General features: G+C 45.3%; 1 protein-coding gene across 1 annotated transcript; it reads right to left on the minus strand.

The window, feature by feature from the left end:
- Positions 1-1,775: 1,775 nt before the first annotated feature.
- On the minus strand, positions 1,776-27,339 carry LOC139413122 (A disintegrin and metalloproteinase with thrombospondin motifs 5). The gene is made up of 8 exons (XM_071160199.1): positions 26,029-27,339; positions 16,351-16,483; positions 15,576-15,743; positions 14,916-15,199; positions 10,348-10,531; positions 9,891-10,066; positions 7,759-7,934; positions 1,776-4,316 (listed from the first exon to the last, which is right to left on the minus strand). The coding sequence occupies exons 1-8, from the start codon at positions 27,121-27,123 to the stop codon at positions 3,644-3,646; spliced, it is 2,889 nt and encodes a 962-aa protein (XP_071016300.1). The 5' UTR covers positions 27,124-27,339; the 3' UTR covers positions 1,776-3,643.
- Between the last annotated feature and the right edge of the window lie 485 nt (positions 27,340-27,824).

The raw sequence follows: 27,824 nt of genomic DNA on the forward strand, positions 1-27,824 counted from the left end.
AAGAAAAATACAATCATTTGTGTTATTAGTTTAAGCACACTGTGTTTGTCTAGTGTTGCGACTTGGGTGAAGATCAGATCACATTTGAGATCACATTTATGCCGAAATCCAGGTAATTCCAAGGGGGTTCACATACTTTTTCTTGCCACTGTATATGAGGTACAGCCATTGAATAGAGAGAAAGGAAGAGCAAGTGTATGGTCTTCCCTGAACTCCATGAGGTGAGGGTGACACTAAACAGCAACCAACTAGGTTTTTATGTTGCCTTTCTTAACTGTGACTTATGCTGTGATTTATAATGGTTATACATTTATCCCCTATCAGTTGTTTGCGCTCTTCTTCATAAAGAGTGGAAATGATCTTTGCGTTCTTCTCTCCTGGCTGTTATACTGCTGTAGACCGGTGTAGTCTGGCTGTCCGTCGCCATTGTGCTCGAAATTCCGATTGACTAAACGAAAAAACGGCATTCATTGTCAATAATGATTTTTTTAAATGATTGAACTGGGATTTTATATCAGTCCACGAAGGGACTGATTACCATATGTACCATTTGACATGAGTGCATTGTCACACGATCGAACAGGAGTAGTTCTGACCACATGGTGACGGGGCACAACTTCCACTGTAGCCGCTGTATGCGTGGTTACAGGACCGTATGCCATCATCTGACAAGATCTGGGAACTAAGCTTTAACCTCTTGTACATAAGGTAAAAAGTCTGAGTGAGTGAGTGAGTGAGTGAGTGAGTGAGTGAGTGAGTGAGAGAGAGAGAGAGAGAGGGAGGATACTTTGCTACGTTAGTTCAAGTCGCCCTTTCAAAAGAGGTTTCGTACCCCAAGGGTCTTTCCTAGTAAAATGTAAATAAAAAATTCTGAACACGTCCAATAAATGAATGAAACCGACACAGAGCTTTTAAATATATACATTTTATGTACATATATTCATGTAGATGACTAGAAAACACAATTTTCTTCAAAATGAATTATTCTGCACAGTCATATTCTTAGTTAAATAGTAAACATGATACAACATTACCATAATAATAAATAAATTCATCACATGGTTCTTTTTTTCACATACCAGTTGTACAAACAATAAATTACAAGTTCAGTGCTGTGTTTCTGTCGTTGAACGAAAGGGTCTTTTCCCATGGGAAGTGTCAAACAGTAATACAGATACACTATATTGGTGTGTGTGTGTGTTTGCATGCGAGCGGTGGAATTTTTTAAAACATATTTATGTGTGTGTGCAAAATTTATTCTGTACATATGTGATACTGTTGCTTCTATCTAAACGTGTATTGTGCGAGTTAAAAATGTGTGTGTACATATGTGTGTATTATGCGTTAATGTGGGCCTAATACAGTGAAAATACTCTTAATTAAGCCATGTGGGGGTGTTGTGTATTCTTTATGTCAATGTGTGTCTGTGCCTGTGTATGACAAACAGTGAGTTGTGCCTATGTTGCAAGATCCCATATGTATCCAGTATATTGCATGTCTATCACCACCCGTCAAAGGGTGTGTGGTTTCGCATTACAAGCTCACGAGGGATGACAGAGAATGGATGGTAGTGGATGTCAGAGTGAGAGAAAGACTTGAGTGTGAGGAATGGATAGCTTAAACAAGAATGTGTCAATATGTTGAGAGAGAGAGAGAGAGAGAGAGAGAGAGAGAGAGAGAGAGAGAGAGAGAGAGAGAGAGAGAGAGAGAGAGAGAGAGAGAGAGAGGAGAGAGAGAGAGAGAGAGAGAGAGGGAGAGAGAGGGAGAGAGAGAGAGAGAGAGAGCTGTAGAAGTGTATTTGGTCAGGTATGACTGGGTTAGTTTCCCTCTTGCTGTATTTGCGAGTATCCAGTGCACACATTGTCATACTAGCAAGAATTGCTTTTTTCCTAATCAGACAAACAGACAGAAAGACGTGTAGAGCCAAATAAACATAGTGACAAAATGGTAGCGACCCTCTAGCACCCGCATAGTGATACAAATGGAACTGAGGGTTAAAGTCCATTAAAAGAGTTTAGGACACTGAGTATGACAAAAACACTGTATGTTCACACTTGTATGTTCACAATATAAACAAACCCATACACACAAAGACAAACACTCAAATGTCAAGCTTAGCCCCACACATGATGTAATCCTATATAATTACAACCTTTAACCTCCACAAAGGTCAGAGTTGAAGGTTCACCATGGTCTCTTGGCCCAGTGTCACTCTATTGGTGTCACTGGGAATTGGCAGTTGGTAGTGCTGAGCGATTAGTGCTTTTTGAGGTCGGTTCGGTTTCGGTTCGATTATTAAAATATAATCATGGTTTTCGATTTCAAACCATTTCTGAAAATATTACATGCACTATGCATTATGTGGGTTTGAATGCTGTAACACAGAATAAAACAAGTAATAATGATAGCGACTGCCCAGTACTACTTATCACTTACTAAAAATTTCAGTTGTTTATATTACATTTGTTTAATTTGACGACTTTATTATTTAATTCCAAGTCCTTCCTATAGAGCTGCTGCCTATGCGGTCTGTCAAAATCAGTATTTTAGTAGTTCTTCAAAGTAAATAAGGCCAACTTTTATGACTACTGAATACCAAATATCAACCCCTTAGACTATGCATTTTCAGGTAGAGATACTTCGCATGTAACTGCTCTCTTTCCCTCTCGAATGCGCCTTCTTCTGTACTAACCTGATGTAGCAGGCATAAAAGAAACACACAGATCGGACAAGTACGCAAGCAATCCATTATGATCATTGTAGTTAATTAGCATGTTTTCTGCACTAAACTATTTAGAATATTGGCCTGATGTAAACTACAACTCCCAACTCCATCGCATAGTTTGGGCTTGATCTGATTTATTTCTAGAGAAACTGCCCCATGTGCACATTGAGTTCACAGAAAAAAACATAACTACATGGGATCCAAATAATTGAAACAAAGTCTGTCAATTAGTTGTTTAAAAACCAAAATAATTAACAAAATTTAGGTTAAAATCGCTCAGCACTAGCTGTTGGGCACAACTCTGCCCCAACTCAGTCTATCACTGATTGTCCATTTTCTGACCTGGGATGTTTGCAGTGCGGTTCAACCCCATTTCTGGACTGGTTACAGTACGGATCGTTTGCTCTTGGTTGTGCCCCCAGCCTACTTCCTGGTCCGCAATCCAAACAGGAAGTTGGATAGACCAAACGTATGTGGAGAATCGGCAGTGGGTAGAGCAAGAAGAAAAACGGGGACCCCGAAAGGAAGTGGAGAAAAACTGCCCCTCGACAGACTAGCACGGAGGCCCATTGTCCGGAGGTGTGCAGTCACGCAAGACAAAGAGACAAAGCGGACAAATCATGAAAAACCCACAGTAGCAAGAACATACAGAGAAGCAAACAAAACATGTCATTAACAGGGGAATACAAACAAAACCTTCCGATAGAGGAGGGATTTGACAAGTGGGTGGTTGCTGATTGGGCGGCTGCACTATTCGGAAGTGTTCACACGTGTCCGTCGTATGTCTGTAGCTGTGCTAAGCAGGGCCTGGCATAGTAGGGTGGGAGGGGTAAGGAAGAGGAGGGGTTGACTGTCAATAGCCAGTCTCTCTGTCTGTGTGTACCCCCTACTTTCAGGGGAGTCTAGTTTCTGGTCCTCTCAACACTTTTTCACCAGGCATTGTTTGAAGGCGGAGAGGCGGTCGCCCAGAGGGCAGCCCTTGGCCAGCTTGGCCTGCGGGTCCTTGCACTGCACCGTGCGGCTCTGCCAGCCTGTGTCACAAGTTCTGGAGCAGATCATCCAGGGGCCAGTCACCCACTGGGGCCCAGAGGCCGCCGCCGTCGACACCCCTGGGGCTGTAGAGAGAGCCAGGGCCAAAAACGGGGCCGATATGGTTCTACTGCTTGATCTAGTAGAGGTGGTTGTTGTAGTAGTAGTAGTGGTGGGTGTAGTTGTGGAGGTGTGCGGGGGAGGTGGTGGCGGTGGAGCCGAAACACGACGGGGCATGAAGAAGCTGTAGCGGATATCCAGGGGCCTCTTGGCGTCCGTGGCCAGAATCTGAACTGTAAGGGCCTCTCTGAGGGCCCCAGGGCCCATGCTGTGTAGCCACTCGTCCCGCTGGCTCCAGCCACTGTAGTTGAGCACCGAGCCGTTGAGGGGGATGACCGTCTCTGAGGTAGAGATCATGAACTTGCCGTTGAGAAGGTAGTCGCCACTGGGACGACGCAGGGCCAGGTAGGCTGTGTAGCGGGGCTGGTCCTTGGGCTTGTGCTGGCGGACCTTGATGTGGGTGGAGCCCGCTGGGATCTTCACGACGTCTGTGTAGCCCTTACTGCATGGGGGAGGGAGAGAGGGGAGAAAGCAGTTACAGGAGAGTGAGGAGTGTGTGTGTACAGTGCCTTGCGAAAGTATTCGGCCCCCTTGAACTTTGCGACCTTTTGCCACATTTCAGGCTTTAAACATAAAGATATAAAACTGTATTTTTTTGTGAAGAATCAACAACAAGTGGGACACAATCATGAAGTGGAACGACATTTATTGGATATTTCAAACTTTTTTAACAAAGCAAAAACTGAAAAATTGGGCGTGCAAAATTATTCAGCCCCCTTAAGTTAATACTTTGTAGCGCCACCTTTTGCTGTGATTACAGCTGTAAGTCGCTTGGGGTATGTCTCTATCAGTTTTTCACATCGAGAGACTGAATTTTTTTTCCCATTCCTCCTTGCAAAACAGCTCGAGCTCAGTGAGGTTGGATGGAGAGCATTTGTGAACAGCAGTTTTCAGTTCTTTCCACAGATTCTCGATTGGATTCAGGTCTGGACTTTGACTTGGCCATTCTAACACCTGGATATGTTTATTATTGAACCATTCCATTGTAGATTTTGCTTTATGTTTTGGATCATTGTCTTGTTGGAAGACAAATCTCCGTCCCAGTCTCAGGTCTTTTGCAGACTCCATCAGGTTTTCTTCCAGAATGGTCCTGTATTTGGCTCCATCCATCTTCCCATCAATTTTAACCATCTTCCCTGTCCCTGCTGAAGAAAAGCAGGCCCAAACCATGATGCTGCCACCACCATGTTTGACAGTGGGGATGGTGTGTTGCTTTTACGCCAAACATAACGTTTTGCATTGTTGCCAAAAAGTTCAATTTTGGTTTCATCTGACCTTCTTCCACATGTTTGGTGTGTCTCCCAGGTGGCTTGTGGCAAACTTTAAACAACACTTTTTATGGATATCTTTAAGAAATGGCTTTCTTCTTGTCACTCTTCCATAAAGGCCAGATTTGTGCAATATACGACTGATTGTTGTCCTATGGACAGAGTCTCCCACCTCAGCTGTAGATCTCTGCAGTTCATCCAGAGTGATCATGGGCCTCTTGGCTGCATCTCTGATCAGTCTTCTCCTTGTATGAGCTGAAAGTTTAGAAGGACGGCCAGGTCTTGGTAGATTTGCAGTGGTCTGATACTCTTTCCATTTCAATATTATTGCTTGCACAGTGCTCCTTGGGATGTTTAAAGCTTGGGAAATCTTTTTGTATCCAAATCCGGCTTTAAACTTCTTCACAACAGTATCTCGGACCTGCCTGGTGTGTTCCTTGTTCTTCATGATGCTCTCTGCGCTTTTAACGGACCTCTGAGACTATCACAGTGCAGGTGCATTTATACGGAGACTTGATTACACACAGGTGGATTGTATTTATCATCATTAGTCATTTAGGTCAACATTGGATCATTCAGAGATCCTCACTGAACTTCTGGAGAGAGTTTGCAGCACTGAAAGTAAAGGGGCTGAATAATTTTGCACGCCCAATTTTTCAGTTTTTGATTTGTTAAAAAAGTTTGAAATATCCAATAAATGTCGTTCCACTTCATGATTGTGTCCCACTTGTTGTTGATTCTTCACAAAAAAATACAGTTTTATATCTTTATGTTTGAAGCCTGAAATGTGGCAAAAGGTCGCAAAGTTCAAGGGGGGCGAATACTTTCGCAAGGCACTGTATGTTCCCCGGTATGTTGTAAACTACATGGCCAAAAGTACGTGGACACCTGCCTGTCAAACATCTCATTCCAAAATCATGGGCATTAATATGGAGTTGGTCTTCCCTTTACTGCTATAACAGACTCCACTCTTTTGTGAAGGCTTTCCACTAGATGTTGGAACATTGCTGCGTGGAATTGCTTCCATTAAGCCACAAGAGCATTAATGAGATCGGGCACTGATATTGGGCGATTAGGCCTGGCTCGCAATCGGCTTTCCAATTCATCCCAAAGGTGTTAGATAGGTTTGAGGTCAGGGCTCTTTGCAGGCCAGTCAAGTTCTTCCACACCAATCTCGACAAACCATTTCTGTACGGACTTCGCTTTGCGCATGGGGGAATTATCATGCTGAAACAGGAAAGGGCCTTCCCCAAACTTGTTGGAAGCACAGAATTGTCTAGAATGTCATTGTATGCTGTAGCGTTAAGATTTCCCTTCACTGGAACTAAGGGGCCTAGCCCGAACCATGAAAAACAGCCCCAGACCATGATTCTTCCTCTACCAAACTTTACAGTTGGCACTATGCATTGGGGAAGGTATTGTTCTCCTGGCATCCGCCAAACCCAGATTTGTCCGTTGGACTGCCAGATGTGAAAGCGTGATCACTCCAGAGAACGCGTTTCCACTGCTCCAGAGTCCAATGGCGGCGAGCTTTACACCACTCCAGCCAACGCTTGACAATTCACATGGGGATCTTAGGCTTGTGTGCGGCTGCTCAGCCATAGAAACCCATGTCATGAAGCTCCCGACAAACAGTTCTTGTGCTGACGCTGCTTCCAGAGACATTTTGGAACAAGGTGGTGAGTGTTGCAACCGAAGACGGACAATTTTTGCGTACTACGCACTTCAGCACTCGGCCGTCCCGTTCTGTGAGCTTGTGTGGACTACCACTTCGCGGCTGAGCCGTTGTTGCTCCTAGACGTTTCCACTTCACGATAACAGAACTTACAGTTGAGCGGGGCAGCTCTAGCAGGGGAGAAATTTGACAAACTGACTTGTTGGAAAGGTGGCATCCTATGACGGTGCCACGTTGAAAGTCACTGAGCTCTTTAGTAAGGCCATTCTACGGCCAATGTTTGTCTATCGAGATTGCATGACTGTGTGCTCGATTTTATACATTTGTCAGCAACAGGTGTGGTTGAAATAGCAGAATTCACTAATTTGAAGGGGCATACAGTATATAGTGTATGTCTATCTTCACCATTATAAGGTGTGATTTAGAATTACAAACTCATGACGTATTTAGAGATGAGGGAGAAGGGTGGATGTTAGAGGGAGTGAAAGAGTGAGAAATTGATATCTTAAAGAAGAATGTGTCAATGTGTTGAATGAAAGATGGAGAGGAAGACAATCTATAGACCATTCCTTCAAATGCACTCAAGATGTACATTTACGTGAAAATTCCGTTTACTCGCACCCTTTCACTTTACAATCGAGTGCAACAGAGCAAAAGGTTCCATTTTTATTTTTCAAAATAGTTTTAACGGCTATTTTTCCCATTTGGCACCTGCAACTTACTACATGTGAGATAAATGACACAATAAACAAGAACTGGCCTCCAAGCAAATATTTAGAATTTTGAATAATTAAGCGAAGCCCATTTTTTTGACTTTGAAGTGAAAAATCTCAATTTCAGTTTAGTCTTTTCTTGGTGCTGTGCACGGGACAAAATACACATGGAAACACCAAATGTTCTTTCAATTGCAGGCGTGTCTATGTGTATGTGGGTTTCCTTACCTCTTCTTGGTGAAGTTCCCTATCACCCGGATGCAGCCGGTGCTGTCCCCTCCACAGATGCCACACTTGTCAAACTGCAGCTTGGAGCCGATGATGCCGTCACAGCCGGTACGCACACACTTGCCCTTCACACACACTGAGCTGCTGTACGGCCGACATTCTGTCCCGTCCGCCACCTGGAGACAGAGACAAGGAGATATTATCATTTTTGCTGTGGTTGCAGACTCCGTCGTCCTCATCGTAGAGGCTCGCCTCGTAGGAGATGGTTGCCGATTGCTGCCGAGGTGTGGCGGTCTCCCAGGTAGCTTATAGCTGCCGAAGCATTACCCAGGTGGGTGCTACAGAGCCGGTGGTAGATGTTCTCGCCTTACATACACAAAGGAAGAGTATCCGTGAACTTCAAAGACAGAGGTGCCTGATGAAGAGCTGACCGACTGCCTGACTGTCTGACTGGTATTTGTTTCCCTCACTGGCTGTATGATGAACTATCGACGCCACCTGCACTCAACTCCACTTTACTGAACTGCATCATCATTTATCTGTGGAAGACCATCTCCCTGAAATACATATTTTTTAAAGCGACTGTGAGATTCCCGTATGAATAACCGTATATAAAATAAATCTATCATCATCATCAGTATTCTCACAGTCATCATGGGTATATTATCATGTACAGTGCCTTCAGAAAGTATTCACACCGCTTGACTTTTTCACATCCTCTACCAGGCATCCCTCTACCCCTTCCTCTCCTCCCCCATAAATGTCAAAGTGGAATTTGGTTTGTGGATTTTTTGTTGTTGAAATGAATAAAAAGGAAAAGCTGAAATGTCTTGAGTCAACAAGTATTCAACCCCTTTGTTACGGCTTGCTTAAATAAGTTCCGGAGTAAAACATCTGCTTAAAACACATAATGAGTTTGCATGGACTCACTCTGTGTTCGATAATTAGTGGTTAACACGACCCCATCTCTGTAACCCACTAATACAATTGTCTGTTAAGGCCCTTCAATCGAGTAAAGAATTTCAAGCAAAAGAAAAGGCACCGATTGGTAGATGTGTAACAAAACAAAAAAACAGATGTTGAATAGCCTTTCGAGCATGGTGAAGTTATTAATTACACTTTGGATGGTGTATCAATTGCACCCGGTCACTACAAAGATACAGGCATCCTTCCCAACTCAGTTGTCCGGAGAGGAAGGATTTCTGTATACCAAGCATGTACAGAATAAAAAATATTCCAAAACATGCATCCTGTTTGCAACGAGGCACTTAAGTAATACTGCAAAAAATGTGGCAAAGAAATGTACTTTTTGTCCTGAATACAAAGTGTTATGTTTGGGGTAAATCCAACACAACACATCACTGAGTACCACTCTTCATATTTTCAAGCATGGTTGTGGCTGCATCATGTTATGGGTATGCTTGTCATTGGCAAGGACTAGGGAGTTTTTTGGGGGGGGATAAAAAGAAACAGAATACAGCTAAGCACAGGCAAAATCCTAGCGGAAATCCTGGTTCAGTCTTCTTTCCAACAGACAGAGATTAATTCACCTTTCAGCAGAACAATAACCTAACACACAAGGCCAAATATACACTGGAGTTGCTTTCCAAGATGACATTGAATGTTCCTGTTACAGAATAAGAAAAATTGGCAAATACTGTACAATTCAGGTGTGCAAAGCTCTTAGAGACTTACCCAAAAAGACTCACAGCTGTAAATGCTGCCAAAGGTGTTTCTAACATGTTTTGTCTCGAGGGGGTGAAAACGTATCTAATCAAGATATATTAGTGTTTTTGTTTTATACATGTTCAAATTTCTCTTCCACTTTGACATTACTGACTATTTTGACCAAAAATGACAATTGAATCCATTTTAATCCCACTTTGTAACACAACAAAATGTGGGAAAAGTCAAGGGGCGCGAATACGTTCTGAAGGCCCTGTATATACCATTATCATAGGTATATCAATATCATCATCATCGTCTTTATCATTACCATACTAGCAGACCGGACACTACAAGTCGTGCAAACCAAAGGTCGTGGACGAGTGGTAGTGGAAGACAGCACTCCAAAGTACTGTACCCTCACTCGCACTCTTTCACTCCCCAGTGCCCGTCTCTTATTCACTCACCCTCTGCGAGAACACCACATAGTAGCCTGTGCCCTTGGCCCGGCAGGTCAGCTTGCACACATCTTTAGGTAGCACCCCTGCAAACTTGGGTACCCACTCCACAAAGGTCTTCACCCCCTTAGGGTCTGTCTGGGGGCCGTTCCGCAACTCACACTGCTCCTGGCGGAAACTCTTACCTGCGGGAGGTAAGTTCCACCACATGTTAGAGTGGGAATATTAGAATTTCAGACTGTGTGTGTGTGTGTGTGTGTGTGTGTGTGTGTGTGTGTGTGTGAGAGAGAGATCAAGAGAGAGACAGAGAGAGAGAGAGAGAGAGAGTCAAAATATTTACCATTCATTGATCTATTGTAAGCCTGTGTATTTGCATGAGCAAATGTATACTTGTGTGTGCTTATGTGTGTCTATAGCACTATGTGATCACACGTGTCAGCCAGTCAATCTGCAGTACTACACTCACTGGGCGAGGGGCACGGGGTGACACTGCAGGACTTGTAGATGGCCCTCTTGCCGGTGCAGTAGCGCCCATTGTTTCGGGGCGGCGGGTTGTTACACAGACGCTGGGCAAACTGCACCCCTCCACCACACGTCCTCGAACATGCCCCCCACGGACCCCATGAACTCCAACTACCATGGTTAGATGCCTTGGAGAGGAGAATGAGGAGAGCAGGAAGATGAAAGAGAAAGAGGAGATAGGAGAGCGGGAGGCGATATGAAAGAGATTGAGAGAGAGAGATAGAGAGAGAAAGAGAGATCAGAGGAGGAGAGGGATAGAGGAAGGGGAGAGATAAGAGAGTACTGTTAAAGTTGCCTAGTGAGCACGTTAAAAGTTGGATTGGCTGGCAGCCAAGCCACGTGTAAAATGTGTGTGTGTGTGTCTGTGTGTGCGATGCATTTGTCTGTGTGTGTGTGATGAATGTGTTTATGTGTGTGTGATGCAGTTGTCTGTGTGTGTGTGATGCATGTGTTTATGTGTGTGTGTGTGTGTTTGATCCATTTGTGTATCTGCATGCACGTGGTTGTCTGTGCAAGTGGAATACATTGAGAGGGGTGTGGGGCGGCATGATGATAGAAATGAAAGTAATGTTCAAAGGCAACCCAGTACATCAAGGCAAAGTCAGACTGTAGCAATGTGCTATGCTAGCCTACAACAAGTTGTCCCTAGATGCTGATCTTGGGTCATTTTAGCATTTTCCCAACTAATGGTTAAGGTTAGGATTGGGGGAGAGAAAGCTGATCTGAACTGTCTTGAATTTTTTACGTATTGTCTCTATTCGTCTTTGTTTATTTGTTCTGTGTTTTTTATTTTTCATTTGCATTATTATTTTCTATTAATTGCTGGGCCTACTATCATTGTAGAGGCCACAGATGTTGATATCATTATTACATCATCTAGAACGTTGATATTTGTGATGACATCACAAAGATACATCTATCCTGATTTACCTCTATGACATGACCATTTGCCATGGCAACGGATGGTGTAAACATTCCAGTGTTACGCCATCCAGGCACAAATCAGATTCCATTTATTTTTGGACCGCTACCAACACTATCTGCAACTAGCTGCAAACACCTGCGAAATATTCAACCTACTATTTAGCCTACTCTATTTCTATTTTATTGTACTCTATATTTTGTACATCATATATTTCCTCGTATTTTTTGTTTTATTTGTTGCTTTGACTTGATTTCTTACTTTTTTTCTATATATTGTTTGTACAGTATTTTGTATTGTTTTTGGTCTTGACGATGAAGGGGAGGTCACGGAAGCTGGCAGTCTCTAAAGTGAGTGTCAAGTTTCTGTATTTTACTTAATGTATTTTATGTACTTTGTGTATTTGACAGTTTATAAACATCCATGCAATTATTAGACTAATGGTAACAAGTCCCTCATCATGGAAAGGTATAATGTTGTTAGTAGATCTGGGTTCAAATAGGCCTAGTATTTGAAATCTTCAAAGAAAATATAGAATACTTTGAGCGTTTGCTTAAGCCTGTCTGAGGTGCCGGATGGACAGGGTTTACACTTTTGGGAGTATTCCATTGGTTGCAATGCGCCAGGCAAGCTCAATCAAGCACAGATTTAAACTCAGGTCGAGGTGTTAGATAGAATAAGAATGATTCATTCTACAGGTTCTCTTCATTCTCATTCTGAATTCTATCTTACTACAACTACCAACCCATAGAATTAGAATGATTCATTCTATGGGTTCTATTCATTCTAGTTCTATAACACTACAACTAACAACCTATATAACTACAATAATACATTTTTATTCTATCACACTACACTTCGGTCTCTTGGTTTATTCTATGGGTTCTATTTATTCTTATTCTATGGGTTGTTAGTTGTAGTGGGTTCAGACCTGGGTTCAGGACCTTGTGCTCGATTGAGCTTTCCTGGCTCAATAGACCAATAGAATAGTCCTAAAACGGTAAACCCAACCCATCTGGCACTCCAAGCAGTATAGAGCAACACTCAAAGTATTTGAAAGATTTCAAATAGTATTTGAACCCAGGTCTGAGTGGGTCATCATGACCAGCGACTGACTGTTGGGCTGAGATAGGCTGTAAAATGAACATGTCCTCTCTTACTGACTTACGGAGTGTCATTCTTACAGACTGTCCTTCAGCTCAAAGCCATGGAGGAGGGTAAGAAAAGGGCAGAGTCCAACCAGAAGAAGGAGGAGGAGTTAAGGCGGATGGAGGAGTTTAAGAGGAGGGAGGAGGTAACGGAGAAGAGGGAGGAGCAGGTGGAGAGGAAGGAGGTGGAGAAGAGGGAGCCGCAGGTGAAGAGAGAGGAGCAGGTGATGGTGGAAAGGAGGGAGGTAGCGGAGGAGAAAAAAGGGGGTGAAGGAGGAGAGGAAGAAGGTGGGGGAGGAGCGGAAGGAGTGGGCAGAGGAGAGGAAGGAGGTGAAAAGAAGGGAAGTGGAGAAGAGGGAGGTGCGGGTGGAGAAGGTGGAGAAGACTGCAGGGAGAGAAGGGACGATTCTGAGAAGAGAGAGGCGGCAGATGGTTCTGATAAGCGAGTGGCTGACGGAAGAGAGGATGGCTGTCAGGGAGGAGAGGGAGAATGTTCAGAACTGGGCCGATGAAGTGAAGGTGAAGGGGAGAGGAGGTGGAGAGGGTGAGAGCGCAGCTGGCAAAAGAGAAAGAGTTGACAGAGGGAAAGGTAAGGAAGATGGAGAAGGAGAGGCTGAGGAAGGAGAGAGAAGAGGTGGAAAGAAGGAGTGCGGATGGAGAGAGAGAGAGAGAGAGAGAGAGAGAGAGAGAGAGAGAGAGAGAGAGAGAGAGAGGATGGAAATGAATAAACTGGGGTAGGAGTCAAGCCAAACTCCTAGACATAAAGAACAGAGAGATAGAGAAGAGAGCAAATGACATCGCAGACAAGGAGTGGATGGAGGAAGGAGTTGGAGAGGAGGAAGGAGGAGCAATAGGCATTGGTGAATGAGAGACAAGAGGCTGGTGAGTAGGATGGTCGAGAATGAAAGAGAGATGAAATCCCACAGGGGAAGTTGCTATGTAGCATTAAGGTGAGGAGTAGAACATTGTATAGCCCTAACCCAACACATAACCAATAAACTAACAATGGACTGTAACCCCTCACCTTTGATCCTAGGATGAACCTAACCCCCTTATGTCCTGTTTTTATTTTGTTGCAGCTCTCAATGGGTCGTTGTACCCTTAGGACCCCTAGGGAGGCCCCCCTCCAGCAGGTGTGAAACCTCCTGTCCTCTCCTATGCTCTCTTCACCTATCCTCCCATCCTCACCTCCCATCCCCTCCCCTCTCCCCATCTAAAATAAACATGCATATTTTCATTGAACATTTTGTTTGCAATTACTTTGAAATACATGGTTGGTCTAGACAGATCTACTGTATATTCTAGTCAGTAAGTTGGCCTAGATATACAATATAGACAGTGTTTGGGAGTCTACTCTGAAGATATAGTTTACCAAGCTACCAAATAACTGCACACTGGAAGAAGTTAAGATACACTAAATCTACCCTTAATAAAAAAATATAGTTTACTTAACTCAAGTTACTAAATCTGAAACTGCAAGAACAGATCACTCTGGAGTCATACTTTAACAGAGTGTGTAATATCGCCTATTAAACACAAAAACTGTGTTTCAAATGAGAATTAGGCAGGTCTGCTCCTGAAAAAGGAAAGAAATTATTGCCAACAACCATATAATTTTTTAAAAGTAGTGTATATTTCCAGTAGTTAGCTACACCACTACATGGCAAACAAAGGTAATTAACTCCTGAAAACACTAACAAGCTACTTTAAAATCTGGTTAAATTACGAGTTGCATTGCATGCAGTTCACTACTCCCCAACACTGAATATAGATGCCTAGTTGGTCTAGAACTATATTCTAGTTAGGGGACTAAAGAATTTCATGACCACCACAGCCCTACGCCTGGCCATACCCCGTTCAAAATTATTTTGTCTTGCCCAGTCGCCCTCTGAATGACACATGTCCACAATCCATGTCTCAATTGTCTCAAGGCTTAAAAATCCTTCTTTATCCAGTCTCCTCCCCTTCATCTACACGGATTGACGTGTAGATGAAGGGTTTTCACCTGGTCAGTCTATGTCATTGAAAGAGCAGGTGTCCTTAATGTTCTGTACACTCAGTATATATCTCCTGTGTCCACACGTTCACCTAACTCCATCCCAGCCTCCCATTCTCTCTGTCCCTCTCTCTACACTCCCTCCCATCATTCCTTCCCTCCTTGTTTTATAGTGTCTCTCATCTCATCATTTCCCTGCACCTATCCTGTGTTTGTGACAATACATTATATTTATTTCTATTTTTTGCATATTTATTATTATTATATATATATATTTATTTCTGTTTTTTCCCTTCCTCCCTCCTTCTCATCTCTAGAGAATAATACATAATAATAAAGTCGTACTCTGCTCTTCCACTGTCTTCCACTCTGTCTATGCTGTCAGCCTATTGCGTTGTTGCTTGCCATTCCCTCTCCTCCCCTCCCTCCCTGTCCCCTGTCCTTACCGAGTAGTGTCTCTTGCGGGTCTTGTCCACGCACTTTCCCTGGAGGCAGATGCGACCCTTGCCACACGGCGTGCCCTCCACCGCGGGCAGCTTCTTGGTCAGGCACACCATCTGGCCCTGGCGTATCACTGCGCACCACAGGCGGGCGCACACGTCCATGCCCGGGCAGACCGTGTACTCGGGTCCAAACGCCAGGCGGCATTGGCGCACAGCGTCGTAGCTCTGGCCGGGCAGCTCCTCTGAGCCGAGCAGGGGCTGGCGGGGGGAGTCCAGGAGACACTCGGCTGTAGAGGGGGAGAGGGGTGGACGTGGGCCAATGCCAAAGGCTGTTTGTCTGTCTGGTTTGTCAATCCTCCGATCATTCTAATCTGCCACTCGATAGGTGTGAAGGGACATTGGATTCAATTTGGACAAAGACAACAGCACATTAACTATGTACAGTAGGTGAGCCCAACCCTCATTGTTCAACCAAGTAAGTCATTGAGGTTATTCTCCTGACTTTTACAATAAAGACTTGGTTACCTGGTTGGCCTGGAGTGCCAAAATACTTCTGGATTTCATTCTCTCCTCTTCCACTCTCCTCTTCTCATCCCCCTCAATCCTACCCTGACATTCTTCCCTGCTCTCCTCCCGGCTTTCCTCCCCCTCTTCATGTCTTACCGTTGCCATCGTCAAAGAAGTCCGTGATGGTAGCTGAGGTGCAGCGGCTCCAGGGTTTGGAGGCGTCGATGGAGGTCAGGATGGACGACATGAGACGCTTGTCCGCGCTGGCGCCGAAACGCTCTTCGCAGAACTTGGAGTCGTCGTGAGACAGGCCCAGCAAGTGACCTTTGGTTCACAGACAGAGAGACGGACAGGTAGGCAGACAGAAATACAAATCTTTTTTTTGGGGGGGGCTGTTACACAGTGAGTATTGTGTTCTTGAGTGTGTATTTGTATTTATGAAGAATCCCCATTAGCTTCTGCCAAGGCAAGTACAACATACAACACATTGTGACACCACTACTCTACCATTACATATCTACAATACAAAATGTATCATACCACAATACAACAATGTTACAACATTACAATGTACGTGTGTTAGCGTGTGTCTGCATATGTGTGTGTGTGCCTGTGTTTGTGTCTCTTCAGTCAGCTTCGTTCCTTAACCTGTAGTTGTATCTGTTTTTTTAAATCAGATCTTACTGGAATAGAGTTCCATGTAGCCATGGGTCTATGTAGTACTGTGTGTTTTCCAGAGTATGCTCTGGATTTGGGGACTATGAAGAGACCTCAGGTGACAGTGATAGCAATAGAGTTTGGATGTGTGTTTGCATGTGCTTACGTACATAAAACAAATGTGTGGGAATGTGAGTGTGTATGCATGTATTGGCAGGTAATCGAGTGTGTGTGTGTGTGTGTGTTTGTATGCAGGTGTGTGAGCGGTGCCCACCTATCTCGTGTGCCACGGTGAAGGCGGCATGGAGTCCGTCGTCCTCTATGACGGCACAGCTCCTCTCTGGTGAACAGATGGTGCCAACGTCGGCCATGCCCAGTGTGTCACACGAGTGGTGCCCACACAGGTCCTATACAGGGGGCACAAGCAAACGGGTTGGTGGAAAGGGTGAAATGACATAAAAATTACCTGCCTGCACATTATAAATATTGCTTTACTTTGCCCATCGCCTGAGATTGAATGTATGTATCATGTTAAATGTTGATTTTAAGTTAGTGTCAAGTTAGGGCACACACATATACTGTAGAACTCACACATACTCATCAAAACACAGACAATGCAAGGACAAGCCGGATAGTTCAGAGATGAGAAATGATCAGACATTATTTGACCCATATTTTGTCGATGCTATTGAGTTCTCTGTTTCTGCCCTCTTTTTCCTCTCTCTGTTCTCTTTCTCTCGCCAATCCTTGTTTCTCTCTCTCTTAGATACAGCACTGTGTATTGCCCAGTGTTCCAGCTCCCACGCAGATCTATACAGATGATGCCCAGAGGCCTTGAAGCTACTCTGCTGTGTAAAGGAATCAATCAGTCAATCAAACACTGTGTCCCTATGCCATCGACTGTCTCGTTCTCCGAAACGCACACACGCATACACGGAGACACAAGCATGCACGCACACACAGACACACATAGGCATGCAAGCATGCACACACAAACACACACACTCTCACAGTATACATACAGTGTGTACGTTATTAACTGTAAAAGTGCACGTGTCATCTATGAATGAGATAAGGGCACACACACACACACACTCCTCTCCACTCCACCCACCACCCCAGGCTCCAATCCCACACACACCCGTAGCATGCACTCCAGCAGGTGTATCTCACTGATCATCCCTAAAGCCAACACCTAATTTGGCCGCCTTTCCTTCCAGTTCTCTGCTGCCAGTGACTGGAACGAATTGCAAAAATCGCTGAAGTTGGAGACTTTTATCTCCCTCGCCAACTTTAAACATCTGCTATCTGAGCAGCTAACCGATCGCTGCAGCTGTACATAGTCCATCGGTAAATAGCCCACCCAATTTACCTACCTTATCTCCATTTATTTATTTACTTTTCTGCTCTTTTGCACACCAGTATCTCTACCTGCACATGACCATCTGATCATTTATCACTCCAGTGTTAATCTGCAAAATTGTAATTATTCGCCTACCTCCTCATGCCTTTTACACACAATGTATATAGACTCTTTTTTTCTTTTTTTCTACTGTGTTATTGACTTGTTTATTGTTTACTCCATGTGTAACCCTGTGTTGTCTGTTCACACTGCTATGCTTTATCTTGGCCAGGTCTCAGTTGTAAATGAGAACTTGTTCTCAACTAGCCTACCTGGTTAAATAAAGGTGAAATAAAAAATAAAAACCCTGGGGACAGGATGAATTCCTTGTTAAGTGGTGTTGACAGGCCCGCTGTGCTGTGTGTGAGAGACTCTCTGGGGTGTGTATTTACTCGTCTCGGATGAAACACTTTAGGAACAAACCCGTCTATGTTCTGTTCTGGGCTCTCCAACACATGACCAACAGGGGGGAACGCCTCATGCACTCACTCCAGACACAAACTCTGGCAGTGTCCGAAATGACACCCTATTCCCTACATAGTTCACTACTTTTGACCAGGGTCCATAGGGCCATCAGTGCCATTTCGGCCGTAGCCCTAGTGTGGTACCCGATTTACCCTATATAGTGAACTACTTAGGGCTCTGGTCAAAAATAATGCACTATGTAGGGAATAGGGTGCCATTTTGGACACCCTTTTTCTTTAGACAGAGACTCTTCAAAGAGAAAGTCCCCTACAAACAAAGTCAAATGCAGTCTAGTCTGATTCCATTCCACTAAATGCATTGTGTTGGTCATTGTTAAGATTTTGCCCCCTGATGTGTGTGTAGATGGAGAGAATAGACATGACATGTTTTCAACTCCTTGTTGTCACTATCAGATGAACGAGCCAATCGGGAGGGACAATGAAGAAAGGGCTAATCTCCCTAGCCAATCGGGAGGGACATTGTAGAAACCAACATGTTCACCATAGATGTGTTGGTTTTCCTATTTCTTACTTACTAGCTGTCCCTGTCTCTCTTTCTCTCTCACCTTCACTCTCTTTTGTTCACTTGAACTTGTTGTCCCCGACTCTCTCTGCCTCCCACTGCCCCTTACACTCTGTCCCTGTCCCTCTCATGTTCCCTCTGCGTCTCTCTCTCACTTTCACTCTCTGTCCGACTCTCTTTTTTCTCCCCTCCCTCCAGCTCTCCAGTCTGTTTCCAGCTTGGTATTTTCCTTTTATCCCAAGGGGCTTTCACAGATCATATGAGGGTGAGCGAGAGAAAGAAAGCGGGCGGGTGAGAAAGAGAGAGCAAAAGAAATAAAGTTATGGAATCAGACACCTGGGGAAAGGGGACGGGTAGGATGGAGGAAATGAAAAAAAGAGGAGGAAAGAAGGGAGGGAATGGGCCGTTATGGAAATATTGAGAAAAACAACCTCAGCGCCGGTGGTAAGGTATTTAGGTCAGTAGACGATCATATAAGAAGACTGAGTGTGTGTGTGTGTGTGTGTGTGTGTGTGTGAGAAAGAGAGCCAGGGTGTGTTTGTGTTCGCGTGTACATCTACATGTGTATGTGTGTTTGTGCGTGTCTCGGGTCAACCGGGGAACACACCCTAGCTGCGTTCGAAAAACACACTGCCACTCTGAGTAAAGGAGCGCGTCAATCACAGACACACACACTGTCAGTTTGTGGCATTAGCGCGCATGCACACACACACACCAAAAACCGCAATTACTGTATCGTGGAGAGAGTCCAGAGAGACTAACCACAACAACTTGTCACTCAAAAATCAGTGTCAACAATGTAAGTGTCAACTAACCGTGAAATGAATGGCTTGCCAATCATCGGTGAGAGTGACATTAGCCTATTAAATGGCAATCGTACTAGGCTAGAGCCCACCCCTAAAAGTTTTTTCCTGGTCAGGCCCTGACAAAACTCCTGTGACCTGTGTCACACATCTAAGAGGCTACTTTCATCCAATAACCTGGTGGTATCCTTCATATTCAACCATATCAGCCTATCAGAGAGACGGTGATCGTCATTCCAGGGGTAGAATTAAAAAAAAAAAGGTTTGATCCTAAGAGCAGCAATTCTACACTGAGATGCTTGGTGAATATCATCCCAGACCTTAACTGCTAGCTGATCATTTCAGTTCATGGCGTTGTTTTGTCTACTAAAACGAACCCCAGACAGCAACAGACGGACCCCCTTCCAAAACGTCCATATGTCCATACTCTTATCATTCCAACTCCAGTGCACGTGCGCACATTCTATCGTGTGCCGTGGAGTACTGAGTATGTACGCACGTGTTTTATTTGATTTGAGCAGAGTATGTCCTATGTGCTCTCCCGTCGCTTCTTCTCATCGCTCATGTTTGTTGTGTGTATGTGTGTGTGTGTTCACAGTATGTGTGCGTGCGTGTGTGTCTGCTTACAGTGTTTCTGCTTACAGTGTGTGTGTGTGTGTGCACTGTGTGTACGGTGCGTGTCTGCTTAAAGGGCGGGCGTGTGTGTGTGTGTGTGTGTGTGCATGTGTGCATGTGTTTAAGGTGTGTGTTTCCCGGTCCTCTCCTCCCATAGGTAGGAGGTAGGATATCTCCTCTATTTGTTATAAGACTGGGGTATTTCACAGGTCCTGTATTTCATGCCTATATCAACTCTGCCATTCAACTTTCGACCCATCACTCGGTCCACGTGACTGGTAAGGAACATCTTGTAACATGCCATAGCTGCCTAGTAAGAGTGTGTGATAGGCTACTCTGCCTCACAGATTATGAATTCACTTTTCAGAACCAGCAACTGCATAAGGTGATTGTGTGTTTTGTGTATAAAGTGAAAATGACCTAGGTGTTATTGGTTTGAGCAAAGCCACTGGGCTGCGCACCACTGGTCGGTCTGTTTGTCTGGTGAAACTGACAGGGACATCTGCAGGGCACTGTACTTTAACATAGAGACAACAATAATTGAACTTCTCATTATGAATAAGAGGGCGGATCTGATCCTAGATCAGTAGTCCTACTTTGGGACGTGTGGCGAATACGGGCCCTTAACCTTCAAACAGATGCGTAACCTTCAACAAAAACGGCGATGTAGCCTAACGTTTCTATGCTTTCTCTGCCCCCTGCAGTCACGGTCTCCCGTTCTCAGAGTCCTCGCTCTGTCTCCCTCTCTCTCCCTGTCTCTTTCTCAGAGTAAACACACAATCTTGCTCCCTCTCTCTCTCTGTGTCCTCTCTCTATCGCTCTACCACCCCCCCCCTCTCTCTACCTCTCTCTCTGTGTCCTCTCTCTATCGCTCTACCACCCCCCCCCTCTCTACCTCTCTCTCTGTGTCCTCTCTCTATCGCTCTACCACCCCCCCCCTCTCTACCTCTCTCTCTGTGTCCTCTCTCTATCGCTCTACCACCCCCCCCCCTCTCTACCTCTTTCTCTGTGTCCTCTCTCTATCGCTCTACCACCCCCCCCTCTCTACCTCTCTCTCTGTGTCCTCTCTCTATCGCTCTACCACCCCCCCCCCCTCTCTACCTCTCTCTCTGTGTCCTCTCTCTATCGCTCTACCACCCCCCCCCCTCTCTACCTCTCTCTCTGTGTCCTCTCTCTATCGCTCTACCACCCCCCCCCCTCTCTACCTCTTTCTCTGTGTCCTCTCTCTATCGCTCTACCACCCCCCCCCTCTCTACCTCTCTCTCTGTGTCCTCTCTCTATCGCTCTACCACCCCCCCCCTCTCTACCTCTCTCTCTGTGTCCTCTCTCTATCGCTCTACCACCCCCCCCTCTCTACCTCTCTCTCTGTGTCCTCTCTCTATCGCTCTACCACCCCCCCCTCTCTACCTCTCTCTCTGTATCCTCTCTCTATCACTCTACCACCACCCCCCCCCCTCTACCTCTCTGTGTCCTCTCTCTATCGCTCTACCACCCCCCCCCTCTCTACCTCTCTCTCTGTGTCCTCTCTCTATCGCTCTACCACCCCCCCCTCTCTACCTCTCTCTCTGTGTCCTCTCTCTATCGCTCTACCACCACTCCCCCCTCTCTACCTCTCTCTCTGGCAACAAGGAGACCGTAAAACACGTATGTCCTAGTGCACGAGGGAACAATCAAAGTAAGAGGCTACAATAAACATGATCATCCCGAAGGATGTAATATTTATGGTGAATAGTTCCATGCTGCATATTCATGTCATTAATGATGTTTTCTTGGCTATTTCAAGTTGATTATTTCTGGGCTCTGTCAGTCTCTCATTATGTCAGGGCTCCTTCAACTGGAGGCCCATGGGACAATTTTTATTTGGCCTCCCAAGTTATCTGAGCAAAAAAACTCTTAGTGTTTCAAAAAAAAAAAAAAACTTTTGTAAATTGTTGGACATAGACTGTAAAAACACCAGCAAATCAACTCCAAGTGATTTCAATTTTGGAAATCTGTTTCGAAGTATTCTCACACATAATAGAGAAACCTATGTGATCGTGTACAAATGTGAGCAAGGTTGGAAATTATTATGTTTTAGTCAAATATTATTCTATATGTTTGGGCTTCTTGCGGCTAATTTGCAGTCCACAAATGATTTGTAATTATGTCCCGGCCCCCTGAACATCTGCTCCAGAAGAAAATAGGCCCGCGGCTGAATCTAGTCCACGATCCCTGCTCTATATTCTGTCAGTAGAGAGCTCTTCTCCTCACAGTGAGGCTTTGTTTAATGTCCCGGTCCCCTGGCGAGAGCAGTCATGCGTCCGGTCACACTGTGACGTAACACCTAATAATCACACACAGGCACGCACATACACACGTGCATGCACACACTCACAACTGCACACACATACAAATGACAAAATGCATTCACACACGGAGTCCCCTCAATGTGTCTCTTGTTCTGTCGCGGTTCTGCATGCACAGAGCCCGGTGACACTGGCACATGGGTCAGCTCACACAGGACACGGGGGTGTTGGGACCGGAGTATTTGGACCCATGCGTGAATAACCCCATGTTCCAATAAACTCTCCCCCTCTACATCGCCAAAGAATGGATGGGTCTCGTCTCTGACTGTGAGAATGCAGTCTGCTGATGGATTTGACTTCCATTGAATGAGCGCGACTAACCCAAGCTACGACATTAACTTCCTTGATGACAAGCTACAGCAATAAGAGACAAATGAATGGAAGGGTTAAAGATACAGTGATCTGACACTACAGCCAATCATGAAATCAGAGTTCAAATCCTATCGGCTGAGGGAGTTCACTGACCTTTAACCTTTTGATAAGTCATGACCCACTCCAAACACCTTGCAGGTGTTATCATGTTGTTATGCTATAGAGTTGTTACTGTTGTTATGACCTGTCACTTGCTCCTGGGTAGTGCCAGCGCCAAGTATCTCCGTGCCCGTTGTGCCAGCCACTGTGCCAGCCATGCCACCCTACCCCCTGCAGGTGACACAGAGGGAAAGCACTGCCAAGTGGGTTGGAAGTCCATACCCATGCAGGTGGTGGTGGTAATAGTTGGCGCACCGTTGCTCTGCCAACCTACCAAGCCCAGGTATGCTCACGTGGCACTGCCAACAGGATCCACCCGGGCACCGGGGCCAAAAAAAGTTACCTCGGTATTCCCTTGTAGTGGGAGCCGTCTCCAGCACAAAAAAAACCTTGCATGACTTAGTTACGCGTACCACAATCCTTAAGCAAAAAAGATACCTGGCACCTCAACCACAGCCGACGGACCAAGAAACCACAGCAGAGGGGTGAAAAATGCAGAGAGTTTAGTGGGTTTGAGATGTGTGTGTGTGTGTGTGTTAAAAGCAGGCAGATCGCTCAAGATTGACTTAGAAATTGGAGGTCTGTCCATGTCCTGAGGACATCCGTAAATACCTTCACAACCGGCCACTAGGGGTAACAGTGAGCACTATTACCATCATAATACCATGATTTGGATCCGTAGGTCATATATTCAATCCCTGTGGTAGACACTCGTTTTTTAATTTTATTTTATTTACTTTTAACCCTTAACCAGTCGGAATATAGGCCTAAACTTTATGTTTTAACCCTATCCAAAACCTTAACCCTTAACTTCAAATTTTATGTTTGCAGAAATGGAAAGATGCTGAGCGGGAGGAGTCAACCCAGTGTGCCAAAAACAATTCGAAATTTGACATTTGGAGCAACTTCGAAATGTGATGTTTGGAGAAATGAGAATATAGGTCAGAATCTGAAGTCAAATTGGCAAAACCATGAGATCTTGTGTAAACGAGTGTGGTCTTGGTCAATGTAGGCTATTGGTTTTCAGAGGGGTAACATAAAAATGTTGAGAAGACGGCGCTGGAGAAGATGTCTGACATTTTACATTCTCCTAACCGATTGTGTTTTTATGTTTTTTTTTTGTTGTGTTGTTCGTAACTTATTTTGTACATAATGTTGCTGCTACCGTCTCTTATGATCGAAAATAACCTCTGGACATCAGAACAGGGATTACTCATCACGAACTGGCAGAAGCCTTTTTTTTTCCTTTAACGAGTCCGACGAGCCTGACGTGAACGACATATTGCTTTCCCGGGAACAGGCCTAAATCCCCATCATTCGCGTGACGAGACGATGGAGAAAAAGAGGACGGAGGTTGGGCTGCCTTCTGAGAATTCGTAGGCGATCCGTTCTACTAGCTAAAGTAGCTAAAATCATTGGAAAATAAAATTGATGATCTACGAGGAAGATTAAACTCTCAACGGGACATTAAAAACTGTAATATCTTATGCTGGCTGAACGACGACATTATCAACATACAGCTGGCAGGTACTATTGTAGCTGGAAACGGTTGATTTTTAATGGAATATCTACATAGGTGTACAGAAGCCCATTATCAGCAACCGTCACTCCTGCGTTCCAATGGCACGTAGTGTTAGCTAATCCAAGTAAATCATTTTAAAAGGCTAATTGATCATTAGAAATCTATTTTGCAATTATGTTAGCACAGCTGAAAACTGTTGTTCTGATTAAAGAAGCAATAAAACTGGCCTTCTTTAGACTAGTTGAGTATCTGGAGCATCAGCATTTGTGGGTTCGATTACGGGCTCAAAATGGTCAGAAACAAAGAACTTTCTTCTGAAACTCGTCAATCTATTCTTGTTCTGAGAAATGAAGGCTATTCCATGCGAGAAATTGCCAAGAAACTGAAGATCTCGTACAACGCTGTGTACTACTCCCTTCACAGAACAGCGCAAACTGTCTCTAACCAGAATAAAAAGAGGAGTGGGAGGCCCCGGTGCACAACTGAGCAAGAGGACAATCACATTGGAGTGTCTAGTTTGAGAAGACACCTCACAAGTCCTCAACTGGCATCTTCATTAAATAGTACTCACTAAACACCAGTCTCAACATCAACAGTGAAGAGCCGACTCCAGGATGCTGGCCTTCTAGGTAGAGTTGCAAAGAAAAAGCAATATCTCAGACTGGCCAATAAAAAGAAAAGATTAAGATGGGCAAAATAACAGACACTGGACAGAGGAACTCTGCCTAGAAGGCCAGCATCCCGGAGTCGCCTCTTCACTGTTGACGTTTAGACCGGTGTGTTGTGGGTACTATGTAATGAAGCTGCCAGTTGAGGACTTGTGAGGAGTCCGTTTCTCAAACTAGACACTCCAATGTAATTGGATTTGACGGCAATTGACGGTTGCTGATAATGCACCTCTGTACGCCTACGTAGATATTCCATAAAATAAATCTGCCATTTCCAGCTACAATAGTAATTTACAACATTAACAATGTCTACACTGTATTTCTGATCAATTTGACTTTTTTAATGGACAAAAAATGCTTTTCTTTAAAAAACAAGGACATTTCTAAGTGACCCCAAACTTTTGAATGGTAGTGCATGTGTTTGCTTTTTTGCCCAGTCCCAGCTCTTCTCAGAGAAAAAAATGTAGGAGGGAGAAAAAAAGAAAAAGAAAACTGGAAGGAAAAAATTAAGGGAAAAAAACTTAAGGCTGAAGGCTGGCTGCGGTTTCTGGTTGAGAGTAACATTCTGAACTCTAACCAGCAGCTGATTTCAACTACATCCCTTCAACCGTGGAAGAATGTGCGTGCGCAGCGGGTGCGATAGATCACACAGGCTCGAGACATTGGTTGTCAGGGGACTGGGAGAGTCAGACGGAGGAGGCTGCCCATAAAAACACCAGCGGAGGAAACGCTATTTTTTAGGGTTGTTATAAGACACGCGCAGGAGCCCACACAGAGGAGGGAGGCTGTGCAAGACAGAGAGAAATAGAGAGAGAGTGACGCAAAATCACTCAAATTGGAAACACTAAACCGAAGCAGATTTCTGCTTGATAACAAAAATGTAAATAACATATTTAGGGCCAAATGACTCCCCCGAATAACAGGTACGAGTACAGAAACGGTCTGTCACGTATGCAGTACCATAACAACAACAAACACTGGCGTCATGCTTGGGGTAACACCTCAGTGTAAAATGCGCTCTAGTCCAGTGAGTGGGAAGGGATTGACCTGGCGCGCAATGGTATGTGTTTTCTCGGCCAGGTGATGGGGGAGGGGGGGGGGGGGTGAGAGTCGGACTCTGGTTTTGTTTGTTTGTTTACCTGCCTGGTGAAGAGGATGGCGGCGTCGTGGTGGTGCTGGTTGTCGTCGTCCAGTGGGTTCTGCTGGTTCTGCCACTTGCAGAAGCTCTTGAGCGTGGCGGCTGCGTTCTTGGACACATCCAGCCCCTTCTCCTTCTCCGTGACCATGGTCACCTTCACAACGGACAGACGGATGGGGTTCTCGATGCTGGCATGGCCGTACAACTTGGAAGCGATGGAGGCCAGCGTGAGCAGGTAGTGGTGCAGGTCCTTGCCATACTTCTTGGACATGGACTCATCTGCGACCAGTAGGAGCTCCACGTGCCTGGCGCGCGAAACCGACCTCTTGCGCCGACTTCCCAGTGAGGGTGGAGAGGCAGGTTTGGACAACTGCGTCCACCATCTTCTGCCGTGCGCTCTGCTGCGCTCCTCGCCCCTGTCCAGGGTGACACCATACCGGTCGCGTTTCCCGTTCCCTCGACCCTTACGCCGGTGTTTCCTCGATGCATCCATGCGCCCGCGCCCTTCCTTGGTCCCACAGCTCTCGCTCACAGGCATGGCTTCGAAGCTGAAGCGCTCCCGCGTGAAGTAGTGGAGCGCGCTCTTCGCATCCTTGTCATCCAGCGAGCGCACGTCATTATCGTGTCCCTTGGTTCGGATGAGAAGTGTGATTGTGTAGCGTGCGTGTTTCAAAGCGAAAAATCCCTCTAGACCCCCACCACAGAGGCTGAAAACCGCCAGGGACTCGGGGTTGGAGTCCACGGTTCCCCGGTAAACACACTCCCGGTGCAGAGGCGCGGCGTCTTCTCCCGCCCCCATCAGGGCCATCACATATTTCGGACTGAAGTGATGTGACAAAATTGACTCATCCCTCTCCATATCTAACTGAAACTTTCTCCCATCCATGTAGAGTAGGTAACCAACCTTCCCACCACCATGGTAAATCCGATCGACGGTCCGCACAACACCCTCTTGTGCAGGTGGAGCGAAAGCCCTGAAAGTGGTGAGACCGGCGGCGAGCACGGCATCGCAGCCAGTATGCAACTCCATGATGCACAGCAAAATAATGCGAAACACCATCATGACTCCAGCAAAAGCGCAAAACACACGGGTCATCTTTACCCCAAAACAAGCAGTGCACGGCGAAACATTTATATTCCAACTAAAACAGTAATGGAAACGAAGAACAAACAATTTTCAGAACAGGTCCCGTTTGAATGCGCATGATCTCGATATCCAGAATTGCAATGAAAAGTGAAAAAAAACGCAGAAAAATGAAGGCATCGGAGGGAATGGAAGAAAAGAGCGAAGATTGGAGAAAAGCGCAGCGGAGAACACGGCTTGAGGACCGAGCTGAACTTGGAGAACAAAACACAAAAGTTTCCTCTTAATAGAGGAGAGAGAAAAAAGTCCTGCCCCTTTGCACTCACTCGCCAATCCACCCCCCTCGTCTCTCTCCCTGCTGTGTTCTCGTGTCTGCCGAAATCAAAGCAGAGTCAAGTGCTGGAGGCTTCCGAGTCTGCCGCCCCACCCAACTCCCCTTTTTGGTCCTGTCCCCGGCGCCGAGACGCAAACAGGAGCGTAAAGGAGAACTAGAACAATGCATTTTTCAATAGTCACCCATATCTTCAGTATTCCCACTAGTTGGGACAGAAAGAGCGTGGCAGTCTGTCTGTGTGCGTTTTTAAGCGTGCGAGCGTGTGTGTAGTCTAAATATGAGCGCGCGCAAGGGTTCAATTCGAAGGGGTCATCCCTCAAAATCTTCTTCCTTTGTGAGATAAAAAAAAAAGACACTCGTGTTTTGGAGGGAGATATAA

This window comes from Oncorhynchus clarkii, chromosome 7 (genome assembly GCF_045791955.1).
Source record: "Oncorhynchus clarkii lewisi isolate Uvic-CL-2024 chromosome 7, UVic_Ocla_1.0, whole genome shotgun sequence".
NCBI classification, from domain to species: Eukaryota; Metazoa; Chordata; class Actinopteri; order Salmoniformes; family Salmonidae; genus Oncorhynchus; species Oncorhynchus clarkii.

Bases quoted from the DNA above. Each gene is read 5' to 3' on its own strand.
- LOC139413122 (XM_071160199.1), bottom strand. From the start codon at position 27,123: ATGACCCGTGTGTTTTGCGCTTTTGCTGGAGTCATGATGGTGTTTCGC. The intron at 16,484-26,028 runs GTAAACAAACAA...CCCCCTGTATAG, and splicing joins CCATCCTCTTCACCAGGCAG to GACCTGTGTGGGCACCACTC. The intron at 15,744-16,350 runs GTGGGCACCGCT...TGTGAACCAAAG, and splicing joins CACCGTGGCACACGAGATAG to GTCACTTGCTGGGCCTGTCT.